Source organism: Pungitius pungitius, chromosome 3, assembly GCF_949316345.1.
Source record: "Pungitius pungitius chromosome 3, fPunPun2.1, whole genome shotgun sequence".
Taxonomy (NCBI): domain Eukaryota; kingdom Metazoa; phylum Chordata; class Actinopteri; order Perciformes; family Gasterosteidae; genus Pungitius; species Pungitius pungitius.
In genome coordinates, this window is record NC_084902.1 from 1,777,692 (window position 1) to 1,799,969 (window position 22,278).

General features: G+C 45.4%; 3 protein-coding genes across 8 annotated transcripts; 2 read left to right on the forward strand and 1 right to left on the reverse strand.

Annotated features, from left to right (window-relative positions):
- The first annotated feature begins 240 nt into the window (after nt 1-240).
- LOC119209759 (phosphatidylinositol transfer protein beta isoform-like) lies at nt 241-8,015 on the forward strand. The gene is made up of 12 exons (XM_037459301.2): nt 241-396; nt 1,446-1,476; nt 3,799-3,944; nt 4,681-4,772; nt 5,062-5,069; nt 5,168-5,242; nt 5,646-5,729; nt 5,911-5,988; nt 6,078-6,188; nt 6,304-6,426; nt 6,898-6,964; nt 7,041-8,015. Exons 1-11 carry the CDS (start codon nt 380-382, stop codon nt 6,949-6,951), a joined length of 819 nt encoding a protein of 272 aa, XP_037315198.1. The 5' UTR covers nt 241-379; the 3' UTR covers nt 6,952-6,964; nt 7,041-8,015.
- Nucleotides 8,016-8,776: 761 nt separating this feature from the next.
- Nucleotides 8,777-16,068, forward strand: inpp5ka (inositol polyphosphate-5-phosphatase Ka). 5 transcript variants are annotated; one of them, XM_037466597.2, is made up of 14 exons: nt 8,777-8,906; nt 9,323-9,386; nt 11,210-11,314; nt 11,776-11,884; nt 11,984-12,100; nt 12,197-12,372; nt 12,446-12,557; nt 12,630-12,739; nt 12,914-12,940; nt 13,727-13,964; nt 14,061-14,198; nt 14,285-14,368; nt 14,507-14,611; nt 14,765-16,068. In XM_037466597.2, exons 2-14 carry the CDS (start codon nt 9,334-9,336, stop codon nt 14,852-14,854), a joined length of 1,464 nt encoding a protein of 487 aa, XP_037322494.2. In that variant the 5' UTR covers nt 8,777-8,906; nt 9,323-9,333; the 3' UTR covers nt 14,855-16,068. The 5 variants fall into 5 exon arrangements, with proteins under 5 accessions (XP_037322494.2, XP_037322493.2, XP_037322498.2 ...); XM_037466596.2 differs by having other exon boundaries at nt 9,326-9,386; XM_037466598.2 differs by having other exon boundaries at nt 8,779-8,901.
- A 148-nt stretch (nt 16,069-16,216) lies between these two features.
- xaf1 (XIAP associated factor 1) lies at nt 16,217-19,471 on the reverse strand. 2 transcript variants are annotated; one of them, XM_037466613.2, is made up of 7 exons: nt 18,442-19,469; nt 17,577-17,712; nt 17,387-17,443; nt 16,973-17,201; nt 16,827-16,891; nt 16,543-16,740; nt 16,217-16,462 (listed from the first exon to the last, which is right to left on the reverse strand). In XM_037466613.2, exons 1-7 carry the CDS (start codon nt 18,477-18,479, stop codon nt 16,412-16,414), a joined length of 774 nt encoding a protein of 257 aa, XP_037322510.2. In that variant the 5' UTR covers nt 18,480-19,469; the 3' UTR covers nt 16,217-16,411. The 2 variants fall into 2 exon arrangements, with proteins under 2 accessions (XP_037322510.2, XP_062416998.1); XM_062561014.1 differs by having other exon boundaries at nt 16,827-17,201; nt 18,442-19,471.
- Between the last annotated feature and the right edge of the window lie 2,807 nt (nt 19,472-22,278).

The following is a 22,278-nucleotide window of genomic DNA, read 5'->3' on the forward strand; positions in this document are numbered from 1 at the left end:
TTTGAGCCAATAGCCAAACCCGCTGATACGTCTAATTATTGATGATTATCTTGTGTTACATTTTGAACCACGTGATTGACATTAGCTGCTTAACACGCGAGAATAACAGCAGCGGCGCTAGTAGTGAAGTAGCTTTGTAAGAGTAACACGTGACGTCGGCTTTACCTGAGACTAAAGGTGGGGTCGTCTACGCCCCCTTTTCCTCCCCCCCCCCCCCCCCCCCCCCCTGTCCCGAAGCCCCGCCCCCCCGCGTCGCATCTTCCAGGAAGAAACCTCCGGTCGGAGCGTAAAAGCGTCGCGCGGTGAATGAACGTCTTTAGACCGGCTCCAAAGAGGCTCTTCTCTCCCGCGCTGCTGCTGCTGCTGCTCGGACATCATCATGCTCATCAAGGAGTTGTGAGTGTCTCACTTTGTCAAACTCCGGGTCTAGTTGTGTGGGGGGTGGGGGGGGGGGGGGGTTTCGACGGTCTCGCCGCTTGAAACGTCCTCCATTGAGAGCTCGTCGGCTCGTGAGAGCTCGGCTTTTCTCGGCTCCGGTAGCGACGCGCAGGTATCGCCAGCGGACGCAGTTTCGGGACGCAGCTGCGTCGGCATCGGCGGCGTCACGGAACTTTAATTGGAGGTCCGGGTTCGGGTTCGGGTTGAGCGGGAGTGGATTTAAAGTATTCCCCAGATACCGATGCCTTAGTGGAGAGTTTTCTCCTCCAGCGCTGCGTCGGTCACCTGTCTGACGTTTGAATGAACGCCAGCTTATAATTGGCCAGTTCTGTGTCGAATATTTAATCAACTTGGATCGAGTCAAATGTGTGTGATGGAGCTGTAACTGCTGAGCAGTTCGGTGCCACACGGACATCCAGCGGGTCGCTGTCATCTGACTGAGGTGCAAAGTGCATGAAATGGTTAACCGAGACGCACCGTCGACGTGATCACAAACCGCTTGTAAAATAAGACTTGATGTCTTCAGTGATACTGGTGCTCTTCCTGCACAGGAGTGCACTTAAACTGGTATCCAGTCACCGAGTTCATGCCCTGAAAGCTCCCCTTTCACTCGGATCTGTTCTAATGAAATATTCAGGGCCTGCTAGACTGGCAACAGGTGGCAATTAATCTGCTTTTGTATCAAGACAAAGTACAAGAACACGCTAATAAAACACACAGGCCGGTTTTCCACCGCAACGTCCCGGGGGGGTTTGTTTGTTCGCCCTCGGTCTTGATTGCAGATTAGTCATTTCCTCTCGTTTCTGTGATAACGGGTCACAAGCTGAGGGGCCGAACACTTCAAGCGTTAACAGCTGTATGGTGTCCCCCTGGCTCTGGGATGAGGGCCGATGAGAGCTGAGCCTTTTGATTCGTTATGCTGCATTTGATACTTGTTTATCATATATATCTATATCAATGGATAAGATGTCTGTGCCCTAATGTCTTCCTTTCTTTGTGTCCTCCAGCCGAATTGTCCTGCCCGTTTCAGTGGAGGAGGTAAGGACTCGTTTGATTTTTAGATTTAACTTTGTCACGTGAATGTTTCTGATTTGGTTGACATTTTTGGGGGGGTTTATTTCTCTCTGCTCCCATAGACGTCTATGAGGAAATGACTCTACTTCTCTCTTGATTTATTCCCTCAGTAAACATTGTAAACATGAGTTTATGGTCTCAGTCTCTAGTTTCAAGTCTTCTTCAATGCAGCATGATGTTCATTTAGTGAATGATGGTCCATGTAGAGTCAAACAGATCATGAAGCAGGACATAGTTTTGTGTCCAATAGGTGACGCTCCTTTAAGCATTTCATTAGATAAAGTACTAGCTTTTACATTCTCCCGTAGCGACATTAAGCTGGTTTCCTTTGCTCAAAGGAATCCGAAGGGATCGTGTCGTTGCTGAAACGCTTTGCTTTCAGATCCAAGACGTCACCAGACCGACTTCTGTGACGATATCCTGAAGTTCAGGATGAACCGCCAGGCTTTCCATTAACTTCTTTCACATTAATTACCTCAATGCTTTTATGCTCACTCCCCCTTTTTAATGCGAGTTCTCCTCGCAACACTGTGCTCTTTGTTTGTTTTGTTGTTGATTTTTTCCTGTTGCTTAACACAACGCAGTGTTTCATTAAGCCCCGAAATCACCCGCAGGACCGGCTTTTCTGCTGAGCCCCCTCAGCGAGTTGGTTGTGTCATAATTGAACAATCTGGAACAATGAGGCAGAGAGAAGTTGTGACTACGTGTTATGCACCGTATTAGTCGATTTAAAAGGGTGGTTTTATTAAAGTCAGGGGGAGTCAAAAAGCACTGGATCCCAGATTTCCCACAATGCAACTCAACGATCCACCTCCACACCCCAGCAGCGTGACATCTTCACCCGGTGATTGTTCCCAGCAGAAGGCGTTTAAACGTTGGCTCCCCCGCCCTGTCTGAACAAGCAAGTTAAGCCCTTTGTCGCGTGCGGGCCCATTTTGTGGCGTTCCCGTCGTCCTCCGTGATGAGGATACTCGCTGGTTATTCCCGATGAACCACATTCCTGAGTCCGTGCTCACGGCGCCATCCACGTGCTCCCAAAAACCCTTCCCCAGCAGATCACATTTTAAAAATGGATTCCATCCAGTAAAAGCCACAATTGTCTCCCGAGAAACGTACCAAACTGATCAAATGTATCCTCGCTTCTTCCCGCTTATGTGCTGAAAGCCTGCTCAGTAGGCGCTAGCAGAGAGTGGCTAAAGACAGCCAGAGCTAGCAACGCACCGCTAGCAACGCAGCGCTAGCAACGCACCGCTAGCAACGCACCGCTAGCAACGCACCGCTAGCAACGCACCGCTAGCAAGGCACCGCTAGCAACGCACCGTTATGGGATCAATGCTCCGTATACTCGGGCATCAGGAGAAGAAGGTGTCAAAACATCTGTATTTCTAGATGTTTTAAAGGGTCCAGCGTGTGTTGTTGGGCGCCATCTGGTGGTGGAGCTACAGATTGAAGCTTTGAGAATCCCATTCCTGTTATTTGCCCCCCTCCCCAAAGAAATAGTATACTGTTCCTTTTTAGCTGACTCTTGTTTCTCCAGCAGGACACAATGGACCAAAAATATCAGGAAGTGACTTTTAGTTACTTGAAATTCACGTCTTGGAGAAGGTTCACTGTTTCAACATTGCAGTGACACAGTTGGGCGACTCCTTTTAAAGTGTGTGTGTTTGTGTGCGTGTGTGTTTTGGCCAGTCGGACTGGCCCAGTGAGTCACGCTTTCCTGCGGCGCAGCCCTTTAAAATGACTCTGGAAAGGTTCACGCTTTGTGGGGGGAAGAGGAAGCGAGAAGAGGCTGACTTGGCACTCGGGTTAATTTGTGTCCTAAATTGCCACAAGCCGCTGTTTGTGATCCACTTCTTGGTGAAATGTAAAAGCGATTTGATTGTTTAATCTTTTTATGACTAACTGCCAGCTATACGCAGACTCGACCGACATAAATGAGTTCCTTCACTGGTGAAACACCACTAGACTCTCCCTCAGACCAGTGGTCTGGAATGTGACTCCTCGATAGCTTAAAGCTGCTTTCAGGGATTTAGAGAATCACGACTCCGCTGCTTCTCACAGCAAAACATTTCAAAAGCAGGATTTTCAGTAGCTGCATTCTGTACATCCCCCCCCCCCCTCCCCCCCGATAGGACCTTTTCATGCCGGGTAGTTTCAGCCGCTGGTTTCTACACGCTGACAGTGTCCCTCCGACATCAATGTAATGAGATCGATTGCTGCAGCTGCTCTGATCAATACCTTGATTGGGTTAATCACGCTCCTATTCTTCTGCCCCTCCCTCCCCAGTACCAAGTGGGTCAGCTGTACGCGGTAGCGGAGGCCAGCAAGAGTGAGACGGGTGGAGGAGAAGGGGTGGAGGTGATCAGCAATGAGCCCTACGAGAAGGATGGAGAGAGGGGACAGTACACCCACAAGATCTACCACCTGAAGAGGTGAGCATGGTTTAAGCTCCTCCCACAGGACAGGGAGAGGCCCTGGTTTAAGCTCCACCCACCCGGACAGAGAGGCCCTGGTTTAAGCTCCTCCCACCAAACAGAGAGAGGCCCTGGTTTAAGCTCCTCCCACCAGACAGACAGGCCCTGGTTTAAGCTCCTCCCACCAGACAGAGAGAGAGCGCCCCTGGTTTAAGCTCCTCCCACCAGACAGAGAGAGAGGCCCTGGTTTAAGCTCCTCCCACCAGACAGAGAGAGAGGCCCTGGTTTAAGCTCCTCCCACCAAACAGAGAGAGGCCCTGGTTTAAGCTCCTCCCACCAGACAGAGAGACAGGCCCTGGTTTAAGCTCCTCCCACCAGACAGAGAGAGAGCCCCTGGTTTAAGCTCCTCCCACCAGACAGAGAGAGAGGCCCTGGTTTAAGCTCCTCCCACCGTCTCTGTTCTGAGTAGATTAAATATCAAATATTCAACCTTTGTTTCTTTGTTAAATGTTGCCTTTCCTCACACAGTTGCATTAAAGTAGTCCTTAAATATGACTGTTTAGAGTTAGTTACAGTATAAAAGCAGAGTTAAAAGGGCTTTAGTCTAAACGCTTTTCTTAAAGAAGAATTTGAAAAAAATAAAAATCAGCGATTGGTTGTTAAAGACTCCATTGTGCAACAATGTTTTAGAAAAAAAAAATGCTTAAATAGAATATAATGTCTGTGTGCTCACTTTGGGTTTGTGTCCCTGCAGCAAAGTGCCGGATATCCTCGCTAAGCTGGCTCCCAAAGGGTCTCTGGTGGTGAAAGAGGAGGCATGGAATGCGTATCCGTACTGTAAAACCGGTGAGTCCCCAAACCTCCTCTAAGCAAGCAGACACACACACACACACACGTTGGGTGACTCTGCTGTGCAGGGAACCCCGGCGGTCGATGAAATCAAGTCTCTGCACATATCGAAAGGGGAAGAAATCTAAAAGTGTGACGTCCACTTATACACAACAACAAAGCAGCTCAGTTACACAAAGGTGTGACAAACAACAGGGTTTTTGTATCACACCATATTTTGAATATGTTTATTATCTTAAACTTTGTCTCTTCTCCTTCCATCACCGACCCGTTTCTTCTGATTCAGTCATTACAGTGAGTGTATTTACTGTTTTATCACACTATATAACTTCAATTATATGTACTAACCAACATGTACAGACCTGTAACGCAATCCTTACCTCATCTCGCAGAATGTCTACATGAAGGAAAAGTTCACCCTGACCATCGAGACCTGGCACAAGCCGGATATGGGGGAGCAGGACAACGTAAGTCGTGTGACCCGTAGGGGTCGTGTGGCCCGTAGGGGTCGTGTTTACCCTACGTGTAGGTGATAAACATCATTACAGGTGCATTTACATGGCTTTACAGTGTGAACACGTTATTTCTGCCACTTGTAATTAAAGCTCAAACTACATTCATGTTATTAATATTGTACATTTATATTGTACACAGTTGGATCCAAACATTTCTAACAAATCCAGAGCGTTGTGAGGTTTAAAAGTAAACCCAGAAATAAAATGACTTATTAACATTAAAGACAGTTGATTTGATAGAAAAAACAGTTTAGTGATTTAATTTACTTCCGTTTGATGCTGTTAGACTGAATAATATTACTCCAATGATCACATTGTGAAACCCTGATTTTTATTCTTATTTTCCTCGCTGCAGGTACACGGACTGGACAAAAGCCAACTGGAAAAAAGGACAATCGTTGACATTGATATTGCTGACAACAGTTGCATAAACCCAAAGGTATGTTGTATATATCGATGTAGCTATACATGTGTGTGTGTGTATATACACGTTTTGTATAGTTTTAATGAGCCAGGAGGGATCGTCAGATTTACAAAGTAAAACCGCTGCCCTGAATAAAGTGTTTCAGAGGGAGACCCTTCACTTCTAAAACCTGCTGCTTCTCTCCTCCGTCCTGCAGGAATACAACAAAGATCACGACCCGGCCATCTTCAAGTCACAGAAGACCGGCAGGGGCCCTCTGGGGCCCGACTGGAAGGTACCGCTCGCTTCAAATCCAGGAAAATGTAAACGTCGGCGATTGTGTCTCTCATCCGTTTCTTTGCTCCCGGGGGGGGGGTCCTGCAGAAAGAACTCGCCGCCAACCCCGACTGCCCCCGCATGTGCGCCTATAAGCTCGTCACCATCGAATTCAAGTGGTTTGCAATCCAGGGCACCGTGGAAAACCTGATTCAGAAGGTACGGCCGGCCTTTAGATGTACGACCTAGCGGGGGCCCAGTGACGTGAATACGTATCCTCGTCATTGTACTGCGTCCTCGCGCCTTACTTTTCTCAATTTGCACCCGTCTGCAGTTCGAGAGGCGTCTCTTCACCCACTTCCACAGGCAGCTGTTCTGCTGGATCGACAGGTGGTTCGACCTGTCGATGGACGACATACGGCGCATGGAGGAGGACACCAAGAAGGAGCTGGATGAGGTGAGTCCAGGGAGGGGGGGGGGGCGCTGTTGACTTTAAATACCCGCTGCTGGTACGAACTACGCTGTCGGAACATACTGAGTCTTTGTAACTGGACGAGGTCGTGGGTGTTTTTTTTGGAAGTTCGCCTCCTGTTGGTCATCAGAGAGAATGCAGCTTCAACACGACGTGCCTGGTTTCAACTAAGAGACTCAAATGGGTCATTAAGCCTGCTGTGCTTCAGGGCGGGGCTAGACGTTTGATTGACAGCGTTTCACGTGGAAATGACTGAGGACAAACTCGAGCAACAGACACTGTTTACTTAGACGGGACGTGTTTCGTTAAACAACCAAATTAAAAGGAAGTGACCCAACGATAACACGAGGAACAGTTTGTCATAAGCTTTAAACACGATCCTCATCGTCAACAAGTCGAATGAAGGCAATCCGGTATTTGTTGCTAACAAACGTTTGTCGTTGGTTTCTCCCTCAGATGAGGGTCAACGGGGACTGTAAAGGTTTGGGAGCTATTGACGACGGCAACTGATCGGCTCCACCAGGTGAGTCACATTTCCCGCCCTCAGTGGGATTTGACCATCAGTTTATGTTTTAATAAAACTTGTTGACCTCCTGCAGATCGTCTTCCTGCAAAAAGAGGATTTAAAGTTCCCGCCTTAGAAACCACCCGATGGGCAGAATCAAGACCACCACACCTGCGTCCAAATAAAATTTGCTGTCAATAAGAGCTCGTTATCGTAAAGCAACTGTGTGCATCAACCTACTACATTTGAACACAACTACAGCAGCTTTTACTTTATTTTTATTGGAGGATTGGAGGATGAAGGCTTCTTGCTTTTTCCTGTTGGGTCCTCTTGTGTTCTGCAATATTAGGTGTGGGCTGTCGCTGAGGAACCATTTCTAACCACTGCTATCCCATTTTAATTGCAGTTATTTGTTTTTCTTCTTGTTTTTTTGTATTGTTCTCAGTGATTTGTTTTTTTTTTATTTATTGTTAAAAACAATGTGTCTCCTTGCCACAAAAGCTACAGTTTCACATTCCATGTTCCTGAAACCCGTCGACCCTCCGTCATCGTTTTCATGTAAATCATCGTCAGGTGGTGGCAGGAGGCCGTACAAATACAGCTTATGTAAAAACGACTACATATGAGACGTGTACTTTTATTTAGGATAATAAAACTCTGGTGTACCTGATGATGAGGTGGTTGCTTTTAGCCCAGTGTGGAGATGTCCGATTCGGGTGGAGGTTTTTGGGTGTGGTGTTTGATAATTGTTTTGGCCTTACATCTCTGTAAATCTTGTCTTGTTGCATGAGAACCTGGATTTAAATGTGATGATGATGATGATGATGGTACACTGGATTTTGCATTTGCGCCATAAGTTGAGATATTTGTACATTCTTCAGCTGGATAAAAGTTTACATAAGTGAGCAAACACGTCACGTTTGACCTGACTGGAAAAGGCTTCTATTGTTTGCTGCACTCACAAATCTTGGATCATAAGAAATGTCCCAACGTCAAAAAAAAAAAAATCATAAAAAGTAACAGCTTCCTTTGTGTTTTTCTCACTGGAATTTTTTTGTATTGACACTGATGAACAAAGAATTCAGGTAAACACTATTTTGTACCAACACAGTAATGAAATATAATCCCCATTGGTCTCCTTAGCAGCTACGTCACGTGCTTTTTGTAGGACGTGTTTACTTCAATTATCTCAGGAGAATAAACGTTTGACATTTGCCTACCTACCAACTACCTTTCTGTTCCGTGAGGTTATCACGTGATCGGTTGGGCAGGACGGCTTGATGACGTTTTTTGTCCCGTTTAGCCACTTGTTAACAGCCTGGAAACGTTCAAACCAAAAGAGTATCTACTGACGTGTTTTATATTGTAGAACAAAACTTTAAATTAATCTCAAACCTTATTTCAGACATTTAATAAAGTCAACTTTTGATTGGATGGAATCGAAAATACAAAACAAAACGTTGATTTATCGACGTATTTTTTTTAGACTGAATAAATAAAATATATTTGAAATAGTTTTTAGTTTTAGGAGTGCTCTTACACCAGTCGATTGACTTCTATTAGACGAATACGCTAAGATGCATTTTCGTTTTTGCATCACCACCTATACTTTCCTTCAGATTAAAAGCAGATTAATAACCGTCATCTTTTGCAATGCACAAACTATACAACATCACGTTAATCATTCAACTTTATATTCTATTTTAAATGACGTGGTACGTTTTCTAAGACAGCTGGCAAATGTTGTATAGTATATTCGATGAGGAATATTTAATAGAATTGACTGTTCATTTCCGGTAAGCTTTTATTGTGAAGGCAGATAAACTGCTTTTCGGACAAGGGGCGGGACCAACAACTACTGTCGAGCTGCCTGTTTACTGTTAACGTTACTGTATGTTTTTCGCTACTAAGCCGTTATACTAACAACGAAAACAAGATTCACCAAAGCACATCCGGTAACGTGAGTGTACTATTATTACAAGCTTACTTTTATTACCCGGTGGTGGCACGAGTGTTACGAGTTACACTGAAAACAGTTTTTTTAGGTAGCAGTTTGTTTAGCTAATGTTAGCTGTGCATTTTAGCTAACGTTAGCTTTATAACATTAACGTAAATTAACGTTATATTCAAACATGACGACAGACAGGGCGCTGCACTGCGTTTTAACAGCAGTTAGCTGTGCTGTGTTTTTTACTCTCTAACGTTGTCATTACGTATCTAACGTTAACTAATGATAAAGTTCATTCAACTCAATTGAACATAACTACAGCAGACACGCCTCCACCCGTTAGCAGTGTTAGCTTAATAGCGGTGCTTTGTTTTTGGATTCCTTGGCGTTGTTTTTAATGCCAGCGATGTCTTCCATCTTCGTATCAGCAGGTGAGGAGATGACGGAGGAGAGCGAGGAGCCGAAGGGACGCGTCGAGGAAGCGAGCTTCAGGTGTGACCTTCTTCAAATGTTTACTGTGACGCAGCCTCATCCACCTCTTCTTCCACCTCAAATCATCGTACGATGATCTCCGTTGTAACTTGATTATTAATTACGCGTTCAGGTGTTTCTCGATCATGTGGATGGACGCCAGGTGTTTATTTTCCAATGAAAAATCAAACCAGCGATCTTAAATAATAACAAATGATTAGGTTTCCCCGCATGAATAAACCATAAATGGAAAAAAGATAGCGTGTTCTTATATATTTACTTTTAATATCAGACACTATTTATCCACTCCTCTACCATCACTTGTGGTGATGTTACAGATTAATAATGGAAATGCATCATGATCGAGTTATATTGTGTGTGTGTGTGTGTGTGTGGCTGTTACACGTAAGGTGAACGCTAGTTATTGCACCGTTGTGCTGTAAAATGGTCATAAAAGTTGTGTCACATGGGAAACAGCTGCTTGTGTGTCTTGCGGCCGTGTGTAAAGTGATTTGATCATCGTAGAGCCGGGTGGGGGTGAATTCACTCATCTGATGTGCGATTTGGTGCAGAAAAGCAGCTCCAATTCTCATTAGACAGTTTTTCTTCATCTTGTCGAAATGGAATTAGTTTAGTTAAAAATGGACGCGGCACTCTGGGAGCGGATGATGCACTGAGTGCGCAGCCAGCCAGCGGCCCGTGGCTGTGAAAACGTGCAACAGAAGAAGTGTTGAACAAACAACCACACGCTTGTCTCAGGTGTGCGATCAGGGGCTCAGTTGTCCGTCTCCTCCAGGGTTTGGATGTGTTGCAAGACTTATGGCGGCCCGTCTAAAAGTCAGACCGCGTCGTGGCTGGTGGATTAGGTTTCCCAACAGAACGCAGCTAATGCGGATTTAATGACGGAAAAAAACCAACAATGCGTTTCTCCCAGAAGGGAAAGAATGGTTTTGTTCAGCTGGTTTCCTAACTCTAATAGGCTTTATGTTGAGACATCTTACAATGAGATTATGCATATTTTAGTGCACAAAAAACCCCTCAATAATTGCTGGATCACACACAGTCCAACTCAAGACTTTCCTCATTTCAGTGGTTTCAATCTTCAGAAACAACCCAAACCTTCGGACTGCGGCTCATTTGATTTCTAATTTCTTTTGCCATCAAAAATAATTAATTGGTCCAATTCTTGGATTCAAAGAGCTCTGCTCGCTGACTTTTAGCACTCTGACCCAGAATGGATGAAATCAGTCAGCTGTTAGCGGGCGCGCGGCGCGTCCGCTCCGACAGCGTCTGCAGCGACGCCACGCAGTCGACGGCCAGCCGGCTGATGCTGCGCCATCGGCTCAACCAGCTGATGGCGTGCGTGGACGACTTGGACCCGCGGAACCAGCTGCACGACAAGATGCTGAGGACCCTGGACGGGGCCTTCCTCGTCTGCGGGGCCAGCAGGCCGAGGAAGGGCAGCTTCAGGTGGAGTTCTGTGCTCTGAAGATGCCCCCCCCCCCCTCCTTTTTCTATTCAGCTCTGTTCAGCCGAGAAAGGAAGCTGTTCCTTCCTCCCGTGGATCTTTGACCTTTTGGATTCTTTAGCGTGGTAGCAGAGGGGGAGAGGCTGAGCGTTGTGCAGAAGGAGGCTCTGAGCGCCTCGCTGCAAACTCACGCGCTCCGCTGCGGTTTTCCCAACTGAATGAAGCTCTTTGAGTTACTCTGTGAAGCACAGTTCAGCTTTTCATTTTGTCATGTGTATTATATACGGTTTATAGCTCCATGTCCGTCTCTCATTGAAGGAATGTGCACGTTGGGCCTGAATGACTTGTTGTTTTAATTCTTCTGGCTCTGCTGAAGGCTGCACATGGTCACCTGGAACGTGGCGACCGCTGATCCTCCCGAGGACTTCACGCTGCTTCTCCACCTGAACTCCCCTAAGAGGCCCGACCTCTACGTCATCGGGTAGGTGCTGCTGGGAACGGGAAGGGATTGTTTGCCTTAGTATTTCCTGTGTGTAGATTGCACTAAACGTACTGCATGGAACCCATTTTCAGTTTAACAATCCTTTTCAGCATCTGCTCCCGTTGCTTTGGGGTGACTCAGCTATGAAGCCACTTATCAAAATATATATTATTTACACAGTTTAGTCTTATCATACACTACCAATCAAAGGTTTGGACCCATTTTGTCATTGAATGAGCAATTGTGTTCATTCTTCTGATTGGTGCATAATATCTTATTTGCTAGTTTATCGATGACCTGAAGAGGACCAGAAGCTGAGCGATGCAAATTTACACAATGCCTGAACAGAATCATTTCTTTTTTTTATCTATTTAATATAGTTTTTTTAATCTTAAAATTCAAAATGTGATTTAGTATTTATTTCTAAAAGCACTCTTTGTGTCCCTGTACGTGTGCGACAGCCTGCAGGAGGTCTCCTCCCGGCCGCTCCGGTTCGTGTCCGACAGCGTGTTCGATGACCCGTGGACCAAGCGGCTCATGGACACATTGTCGCCACGGCGATACGTCAAGGTACCAATCCTCAACGCACACAGCGGCCACATGCCAGCCTCCTTTGTTGAGCCGCACTTCCTGTGCGTGCGTTGGCTGAGTGGTGTGTGTGTGTTTCAGTTGTCGTCCATCAGAATGCAGGGTCTGCTGCTGCTCGTCTTCTCCAAACTGACCCACGTCCCCTTCATCAGGGACATCCAGACCACCTACACACGCACGGGCGTCTTCGGCTACTGGGTGAGCAACACACACGCTTCTTCTCACACGCTCTTTCTTCACAATCTCCAAAATGTCAGAAACGGCTCGTCTGTGAACTTCCTGTCTGTCTCCCAGGGCAACAAAGGCGGCGTGTCGGCCCGCCTGTCCTTCTACGGCCACATGCTGTGCTTCCTCAACTGCCACCTGGCGGCTCACATGGACTTCGCCTCGCAGCGGGTGGACGAGCTCGAGTACATCGTGGACGCGCAGACGTTCCACTGCCAGAAGGCCCCGAAGATCGACAACCACCGGCGAGTTAAACACCTTTGAGGTGGGGGGATGGAATGTTCGATCTAATCGTACATTTTCATTATCTCGGCCCAGTCTGATGTTCTGGTTCGGAGATCTCAACTTCAGAATCCAGGACCACGGGATGCACTTTGTCCGGTCGTGCATCAAGGATCAGACCTACGACCTCCTGTGGAGCAAAGAGCAGGTAACCAATCAGCTGCTGCGCCCACCAGCAACGCCAAGACGACCTGTGACCTGATGAGATGTTTGTTCTCAGCTGACCATGATGAAGGAGAAAGAGCAGATCCTCCAGCAGTTTGAGGAAGGGCCTTTGGACTTCCCCCCCACCTACAAGTTTGACCTGAACTCCGACACCTATGACAGCAGGTAACTATGGCAACACGACCATCCCATCCTGTGTTGGGACGAGACGGTGTGGGATCAACGGTCAACCAACCCACCCAAAATATTCCTCCTTTATGTAATTAAGATGTTTTTATAAATAATAATATATGATTCTCAGCTAAATAGTCTCATGTTTAAGATGTCTTTTCTTCTCAGGCTCTACAGGACTTGGTTTGGCTTAACGTAAGAGTTTAAAACACATCCTCTCATTTTATAACAACCACAGCTGTTCTAATTCAACTTAACTGCTTCTCAGCATGTGCACGGACGCTGCTGCTAACACGTCGCTTCCATTGTTTTGGGAATGTGTTATTTTAAGTCTTAACAACTTACCGTAAGTCTTAATGAAGATGATCTTGTATACGATGAAGGAGACCTGTGGAGTTTTTCCTTCAGCAGATGAACAGACGTTTAGTCTCATAAAAGACTTCAGTTTAAATCAGGTCAAATCTCTGTCTGGTGGCTTTGAAGAGAGAGTAAATAACGGCTCCAGTTCCCCCTCCAACAGGTTTGAAAGAGGTGAAAATCTTTATTGTTTGTTTCTCTGAGCTGGAGATGACCCATCGTGGAGAAGTCATCTAAACCACCACTGAAACGTCTTTATTTAGACACAGAACATCCACTTTGGTTGTGATGTCATCGTCCAGCTTTAAGAGCTTGTTCATAGTGAATAAAAGCGTTCAAATAGATGTTTGAGTGATATTTCAATGCCTGTGTTGGATAATCAAGGCTTACATTTTGAAGTGTCACATTTAACACTTGCATCAAAGTGAGGAGCAGCTTGTACCATGGGATGTTTTTAGTGTTAAAATGACCTGTCGATGCTTATAGAGAACACAACGTCGTATTCAAAGCCCTTTCCTCCCTCCTAACCCCCCCCTCCCTCCTCCCGGCCGTGCGGCTCACAGCATCTTGCTATAAAGACTAAGCCCCGCCTCCCCGCTCTCTTTCCCTCTGTCGCCTGACCAGCGGAAAGAAGCGGAAACCCGCCTGGACCGACCGGATTCTGTGGCGCCTCCGAAGCAAGGCGCCGCCCTCCGACGGGGCAGCTGAGGAGAAGGCGTGGAGCGCTGAGGAGGAGGATGAGGAGCAGCAGGAGGAGGAGGAGGAGGAGTACCCGCTGAGGGTCAGGCAGGACTTGTACACCAGCCACATGGAGTACAGGATCAGCGACCACAAGCCCGTCATCGGCGTCTTCACGCTGGAGGTGAGGAGCTTTGTCTCCACTGTCTTCAGTGAGATTTCAAGGCCTCTGCAGGATATTAAATATATCTTTTATCTTTTACCTTTTTCCTCTGTGCAGCTGAGGAAGAAATCCGACGCTCCTCTGGTGAGTCTGCAGGCGGAGGGCGACTGGAGCGCCGACATGGACGCCATGGTCCTCTACCGCCCCCTGCAGCCCTTCGCCTCCAGCGCCTGGGACTGGATCGGACTCTACAAGGTCACCAGATGTCCACTGCACGCACTTACCACTCCAATACCGCGTGGGCTGGCTTTAAGTGTGTGTGTGTGTGTGTGTGTGTTTAGGTCGGCTTCTGCAGTGTGTCGGACTACATCACCTACACCTGGGTCAAAGACAACCAGGTGGCCTCCAATGAAGAAGTCATTCAGGTTGGTAGCTTTTGATTTGACACATTTCATTGATTTAAAAGAAAAAGCTTCTGATGTAGAAAGGAAATGAATAATCAGAAGTGTGTGTGTGTGCGTGTGTGTGTGCGTGTGTGTGTGCGTGTGCGTGTGTGCGTGCAGGTGTACGTCAGTAAAGAGGGGATCCCCGTGCGTGGAGCACAGTGTGTGTTGTGTTACTACAGTAACACTCTGCAGAGCATCATCGGAGTCAGTGAGGCGTTCAAGGTGCGCTCGTAATGATGTCAACCCAAAAACCATTGATAGAAATATGTAATAAATAATACAAATATCCTCCTATTTTACTTTCTTCTTGTCATCTGAATTGTTTAAACACATTAGAAAATAAACGTCTTTTTGTTGCCCGTTGACGTCTCGTAGGTCCATGAGTCCAAGGTGGCCGGCGAGGAAGGTTTTTTCCACGAGAAGATCGGCGCCCTGGAGCTCGCCGTGTTCACAGAGGACCTCTAGAACCCCCTCCGTCTGGGGGGGCTGTTCGATGGAAGCGGATGTATTTGGGTCCAGGTGGTCCGAGGCTTTTAATTGCTGTGTTTTCCTAACTCGCCCCCAAAGGAGAGCGATCAGGAAGTGGTGCCTGTGCGTCCTCGCCGACCTCCTCGTTGCTGCTGCTGCTGCTGCTGGTGCTGCTGGTGGTGGTGGTGGAGGTGGAGGTGGTGCTGCTGGGCGGAGTTCTCACCAACGGACAGGTGTTGAGTCTGAAGGTTCCGTGGGCTCCTTCATCAACAGGAGGATGGAAACTCAAACATGGATAAGGGGCAACATTTGGATTTATTATATCACAACATGTTCAATAGACCACAAAGCAGGGTATGCTTTAGGGCGGGGCTTACTGTGATTGACAGGTTCCTACTAGAACGTTAGTACCGTCTCTGACTCCTCCAAAGTCCAAATATGGTCACTTCCACTTAAACCCCCTAAGATGGCGACGCATAAAATGTTGACCTCGAGCTTGAAAACATGTGTTCATAAAAGCTGAATCGTGTGATCAGTCCTTTCTCAACTTTGAATATTTATCTTCTGACGGCCGCAAATATCAAAAAGGGAACTGAACTAAAGCTCGTTGTCTCTTTCCCGTCGTCGATGTCCATTCAAGTGATTTCATTTTTAAGGGATGTTCCCTTGGTTACTGCAGGATATGAATGAATTAATATTATGAATCTCTGCGTTACGAAGTGTATTCTCCACTGTTCTGTTAGAATATTCACATGCTGCTTCAGGAGGATAAGAGGAGATTATTTAAAGAGCTCACGTGGTTCCTAAATGTTATTCATTCCCTTGAATTACTCATCGAGGAACCACAGTTTATTGTTAATTGATACGTGTTTAGAGGTTTATCGTTGGTGTAAACTAAAGGAATATAAATATCATTTCAGACAACAAGGATTCACCGAGTGCCTTTGAAATGATTGAAGCTTTATGGAGACGGAAATATTCAGATTATTTATCAGAACTCATCCTCCTGATCTTAAATATTTCCGTTGTAAGCTTTCAGTAGAAAGTTATTATTGGCTGGCTGGAATCAATTATTGGCCAATTTGTCTTTTTCTGTTAAATATTTTGTACTAATAAGAGATATTTTCTGAAATACAGATAAAGTGTAACGTACTGTAAGGATTCCAGCGTGTGCAGCTCTGCAAAACAAATATTAAATAATTCTCACTTTATTGTGTGGTTTTCTTTTTAATAAAATTGAATAATTGTGTTATTTAGTCACCAGGCTAAAAACATTTATACTAAAGTCTAATTCCATTTTCCAATTTCAATTTTAAAATCCAATCAACCAAAGAAACATCACTGAGTTGTTTAATTGGATTTTACAGAACACGAACAATTCCAACCACTTAAAGTACTTTATAAAGGTACATTTCAGCTAAACTAAGTAAACCTAGTGCACATTTTTTAAATGTATTTATTTCAACAAACTAGCAGCAGCTGATCCTTCTTCCATGAACTGAGTAAACTGTCTTAGGTTCAGAGGCTGAGGAGCGAGAATCAGACGCTCGTCTTCTATCGCGATGAGTTCAGGTTCCTCAGGTTCCTCAGGATTTGACACTTGACCTGAAACACAAAGAGGGCTGAAAACACCCGACTCTTCATTGCTATTCGAGCCAAACCCTGAAACCCGGCGTGAGCGTCACCTGGTGCCAGCGCAGTGTGGCGAGGGGCAGGGCCAGGTGGCAGTGGGGGCAGGTGGAGAGCAGGTCCGGGTCGCCCTCATCGGGCCCGGCTGCCCGGCCGCCCCTCGGCCACCAATCGGTGTCCCCCTGCCCGGTGACGTCGTCGCGCTCCTCCTCCGCCTCTTTGTCGTCCAAAGGCGTTGCTAGGAAACACACCAGCTGGTTGGGAAGAGGCGTTTTTAATGCAAAGGAACGCAGCGAGGTCAGAGGTCACGGCGAGAGGAGGATGTTTGTTTCTCCCGTACCTCGTGCTCTTCTACCTCCTCCGGCGGAAAAGAAGCCGAACATCTGCCGCAGCGCCTCCTTCCTGCTGCACAACGGAGAGAACGAGACGCCGCTTCAGGAGAAACCACGCGGCCGAAAGCTTCGCCGCCGCCGCCGCGCCCCTTACCCTGACCCTTGTTCTTCGGTGGTGGTGTGGCGCCGGAGGCCCCGGGGGGCTCCGAGGCGGAGCAGGCGGCGCCGTGGCCGGGCCGCTCCCTCAGCGTGACGTAGCGGCCGCAGTCTGCGCACAGCTCGGTGCGGCTGCCGCAGGCCACGCGGTGCTGGTCCAGGTGCTTGAGAGGCAGCACCAGCTCGCAGAAGCAGCAGCTCTGCAGGCGCTGCGCACACGCGTCAGTCTGGGGGGGCATGTTATCAAAGAAGTATTAATTCAAACAGTTTGATGCCTAAACAGAACTTTCTAAATCAACAAATACATCTTTAATCAATGTCATCAATGTCAAAAAGGGATTCGCCTCCCGTCGTCCACATCTTCCCGAATTAAGATCACATGGGGGTCAGCAGAAAGGGGGCGGGACCTCACCTGGTGATCGGCGAGGTGACGGCGCTCCATCTTCAGGTGACACTTGGAGCATCTCACCTGCGAACCAACGAGAGCTCTGAACCTGCAGAGAACCCATCGCGTGCGTGTGTGTGTGTGTCTGTGTGTGTGTGCGTGTGTGTGTGTGTGTGTGTGCGTGTGCGTGTGCGTGTGTGTGTGTGTGTGTGTGCACCTCGGCGTGCTGCTCCTCTTGGTGTCGGTCCAGCTGATCTCGGGGAACCGGCTCCTTGCAGACGGGGCAGAGACACAGGAAGCGTCTGCAGTGCGTCTCGTGCAGAGAGAAGTTTGCCTCTGAAACGTCTTTGTGGCTTGAAGGGACCAGAGGGGGGGGGGGGGTTAGGGGGGGGGGGGGGTTACATCGTCTGTCTTTACTTAAGAGGACACTAAGGAGAACTCACCCCTGTCATCACCTTTGGTTTAAGACAAAAACGAGTTTTTATATTTAGTGACACTAACTATCACTAACTTCTCCATAGACATCAATAGAGAGATTTACGTTTCTGCACGAACATTCTGCACTAAAAAGTTCATTTAAATTAAAAAAAGAATACACAACATTACAAAAATCGGATTAGTTTTTGAGGATTCTTCTTCTACTAATCTGCTACTTTTCAGAAAGTCTTTGTGATCCACCCAAATAATCCAGCGTGTCCCTCTGGTAGAAAACCACTGAAGCCAAATATACAGGTGAAAAAATTTGAAAATCGTGCAAAAAGCTCATTACTTTCAGTAATTCAACTTAAAAGGTGAAACTAATATATTATATTGACTCATTACATGCAAAGTGAGATATTTCAAGCCTTTATTTGATCATTTTGATGATTATGGCTATATAGTATATGATATATATATAAATATATACTAATATATTAGTTTAACCTTTTAAGTTGGATTACTGAAAGTTATGAGCTTTTTGCACGATATTGTAATTTTTCGAGTTTCACCTGTAGAAAGTGAAAGTTGCTTCGTGTGTTGAAGATGAAGAAATGAGGGAAAATAAAGTCAAACGACCCGTTAGACGTCATTTAAAGTCTCACCACGTGCCGCAGCTGCGTGTCGCCTGTTTGTCCTCCATCGATCAATGAAGATCGATCGATCCTTCAGGGAGCAGAGTCTTCGGTTCCCGATTCAGAGAAACAGAAAGTGAAATTCTTCCGCCGGGTCACGTGGTGTGCTCCGTCAGGTGGTGGTGCAAAACACAAGAAATGCTCATGTAGAAACTTATATAAACGCTGCAATAAGAATAATAATGATTTAACGGTTTCTTTCTCTGTCTTCAACGGATGCTGAAGTTTCCACAGCTGTTCACTAAACTCATTAAATATGATTAGCAAAAGGTTGAAATCTTTTAAATGTAGGGGAGAGCGGGGCATGTTGTCTCACGGGTAAGTTGTCACACTCGTCATAACTCCAACACTAGAGGGGCCATCTCAAAAATCAAATAGCCACTTTGTGTGACTTCTTCTTCTATAGTCAACTTCTAGTTCACATGTGGTCAAGGTCACTCTAATCTGAGGTTAGCACAATTTTCTTATTTTTCTGCTTAAAAGTAAAAAATTGCACTTTACATTTTATGCAATACAACATTGTTATATATGAATGTTAAAAATAATGATTTTGCACAAAATAGAGGAGACATTTTCGAGTCTTTTGATACCTTAGCTAAAGTAGTATGTTAAGCTAACCTTGAGATGTAGCCAACATTAACACACATGTCAGTTTGGGGCAAGTTGTCTCACTGACTTTGGGGCAAGTCGTCACATGTGACAATTTGCCCCTGTACAAATAAACACATTGAACATTCTCAAAAAAATGTGATATTAGGCTAATTTATTTGTAATTGCTATAATGTTTTTGAAGGCTGGAAGTAAGGAGCAAAGGAACCTAACCCTAAGCCAGCAAAGGAAGAAAACGACGCAAATCAGCAATTCTTACTGACACGCCAGTGAAGCAGCAACTAGAAATAGAAAAGAATAAGGATCAATCTCTCAAAAAGCTGTTCCAAAAGAAAGGGAAGCAACGGGGACAGTCAAAATCTGGACCTACAAAGAACAAGGCAGATAAAAAAAAGAAAAAACCAAGAGTCATCATCAGATGACGAAGAGTGCTTCTGCCTAGTCTGTGTTGAGCCATTTTCTAACAGTCGTCCAAAGGAGACCTGGGCGAAATGTGTTAAATGCAACAATTGGGCCCATGCTGATTGTACCTCCGGCCAGGCAATTTATGTGTGCCAGAATTGTGACTCTGAAGATGAGTCTGATTAGTCAGATATAGGGAATCTGTTTGGTTCAGAGGTTAGGTTAATAAAGTTATCTCCAGCAAAGTTAAGTGGTGCATTGTTTGGATTTGAATAATTGTTTTTCCAGATTCTCCAGGGACATTAGTTTATGTTTCTAGTTCTGGTTTGAAATAAAATAAAATAAAATAAAAAAAATCTATATTCACAATTAAGTAGTTGTGCTCATTTTTAGATAATCTATTGTGACAACATACCCCCCCGATGGGGCAAGTTGTCTCAAGTGCACTCTCTCTATTCTACAGTATACAACTCTATAATCAGATAAGATATGAAAATGTTATGAATACAACATATGTGCCCAAGACTTCCTTCTTTCATTTGGTATGACATTTATACCATTGTGTTGTATGGTGCTCAGTAAATGTTAGACAGTGTGAAAAGTGTGACAACATGCCCCGCTCTCCCCTAATCTTCTCTACAGAACGATTAAAACAACAAAAGTTCAACTACGAGTCTTTGTCCCTGAAATAAATCTTCATGAATATACAAGTAGGGATTATGAAAACGACTTCTTAACTAAATGTTAAAAATGCATACTTACTTTGTAGCCTCCCACCGTCTAGTTTTCTCCTGTATATAGAAATAAAAATCAACAAACAAGATTTGAATGACGCGTCGCCACGGAAACGGTACCGGAAAACACCTTTTACCTCAGACTGACAGTTTAAAAAGAGACCCACTGAGATCAGCATTTTAATATAAATATTCTGTTGTTATATATGTCCATATATCTTTAAATATTATATAACTATTAGACAAATAATACATATAATATAAATGTACATTCAAACCCAATGTGTCTATTGTCTTTCACTTTTAGAAAAGATATTCACATCTGGAGCAAAAGCTTTCTTTGTAGTTCACATTTTTGGTATTTTTTATTTGTTGCCACGCGTTTGTTGGTCTTTCACGTGTTTGCGTTGTTTTATTTTATTTTAAGTCTTTTCTGAATGCTGGACACGTAACGCAGTAAACCAGTGAGAGCGCCATCCTCCTCCTTCTGACTGACTCATAAGAGATGAGTGTCAGAAATAAAGAGATAAAGCCACAGCTTCCTGACATATATATTGGTTTCAAAGTCTCAGACTGAAATTTGATATTTGCCCTTAATGAAAAAAATCAAAGCCAGCATCTGTCATCCATTTTTTGAATCCCTCGGTGTCATAATTTAATGAAATCTGAGATTCCCCAACAGCCAACGGGCCAATAGTGGATTTCTTAGATATAAAATTCGTTCTCATATTTCTAAAAGAACTGTTGGATTGAACCATTGAGAGGCCGTGGGAGAGACCTCTCATTGGTCCCCAGGTGAGTGGTCAGGTGACTCAGCTGGAGGAGAGGAGCCGTGTGCAGACCGTGATAAACTCAAGTGGAAGCACCTGTGGGTGCAGTGACCTGCCTCCAACACGAGGGGGCAGCAGAAACCAGATAATCACAATCATCGATACCAACATAGACATAACATCAGGAAAATGTAAATCATGCATCATGTGTTCTTTCTTTATTCTTACCTGGTTATTCAAACATTGATGTATTTTATTGCGGTGTTTTGTTTGTTTTTAAAATAACAAAAATTTCCTCCAAAATCTTGAAATCACCATTTCAACATCAGTCAGAAAACTGAATAGTTAATCCCCCAATTCATGTCAAACAAAAATCTGTGTTCACATTTGAAATAGTTGATTGTGAGGTGACAAAATATAAGAAAATATCGGGACAGAATACGAATAAAGTAAATAAATATGCATGTGTGAATTATTAATTAAGTCACTATATATGAGCTCTAGTCTAGACTATTATGAAAGAGTCTGCCAGGTGCATTGTGGGAACTCAGCTGTGTGTGTTTGTGTGTGTGTCAGCTGGAGTCCTTTGATGCAGCCAAAGTGGACAACAAGCAAACTGGAGCGTTTGTGTTTGTCGACTCAGAACATACGAACATACGTTTGCGTTTACAGCAACAAACTCTTCTCCTGATGCTGCACACGCTGGAGGCTGCATTAACATCATCATCCACACTTTCTCAGGGGGGTCAGGTGACCTGTGAAAGGCCAATTGGAGCTCTGGTTATCAGACACACTACCACGTTGGACCACAAGGGGGCGCCAGACACACACACACACACACACACACACACTCTAAAAGGAGAACAAACTGAAAGTTACGACGTCTAACGCCATTGGCCAAAATCCTGCATTAGCTTATTTTTATTTAATTATGACACATTTTAAAACATATTTCCTGAAACGGTTTAAACGTTAAACAGCTTGTGAACAAGTGCGAGAGGACCTGCACTATCCAAACGTCTAACACCCCGAAAGCCAGCTGGCCACTGTGAGAACACAACCGACAACAACAACAACAACAACAACACGACAACAACCACCATCTCACACAGAGCGAAGCGGCGTGACACAGTGAATCCTTTTGTGTTTATTCAAACGTTTGACGATGACCAACAGGGAGGGAAGAGATAGCAGCTGTGTGTGTGTGTGTGTGTGTGTGTGTGTGTGTGTCCTCTGTCTACATTGACTCTCAGGAGGGAAACATGCGCTCTGTGGAACCACGGCTTCACTCC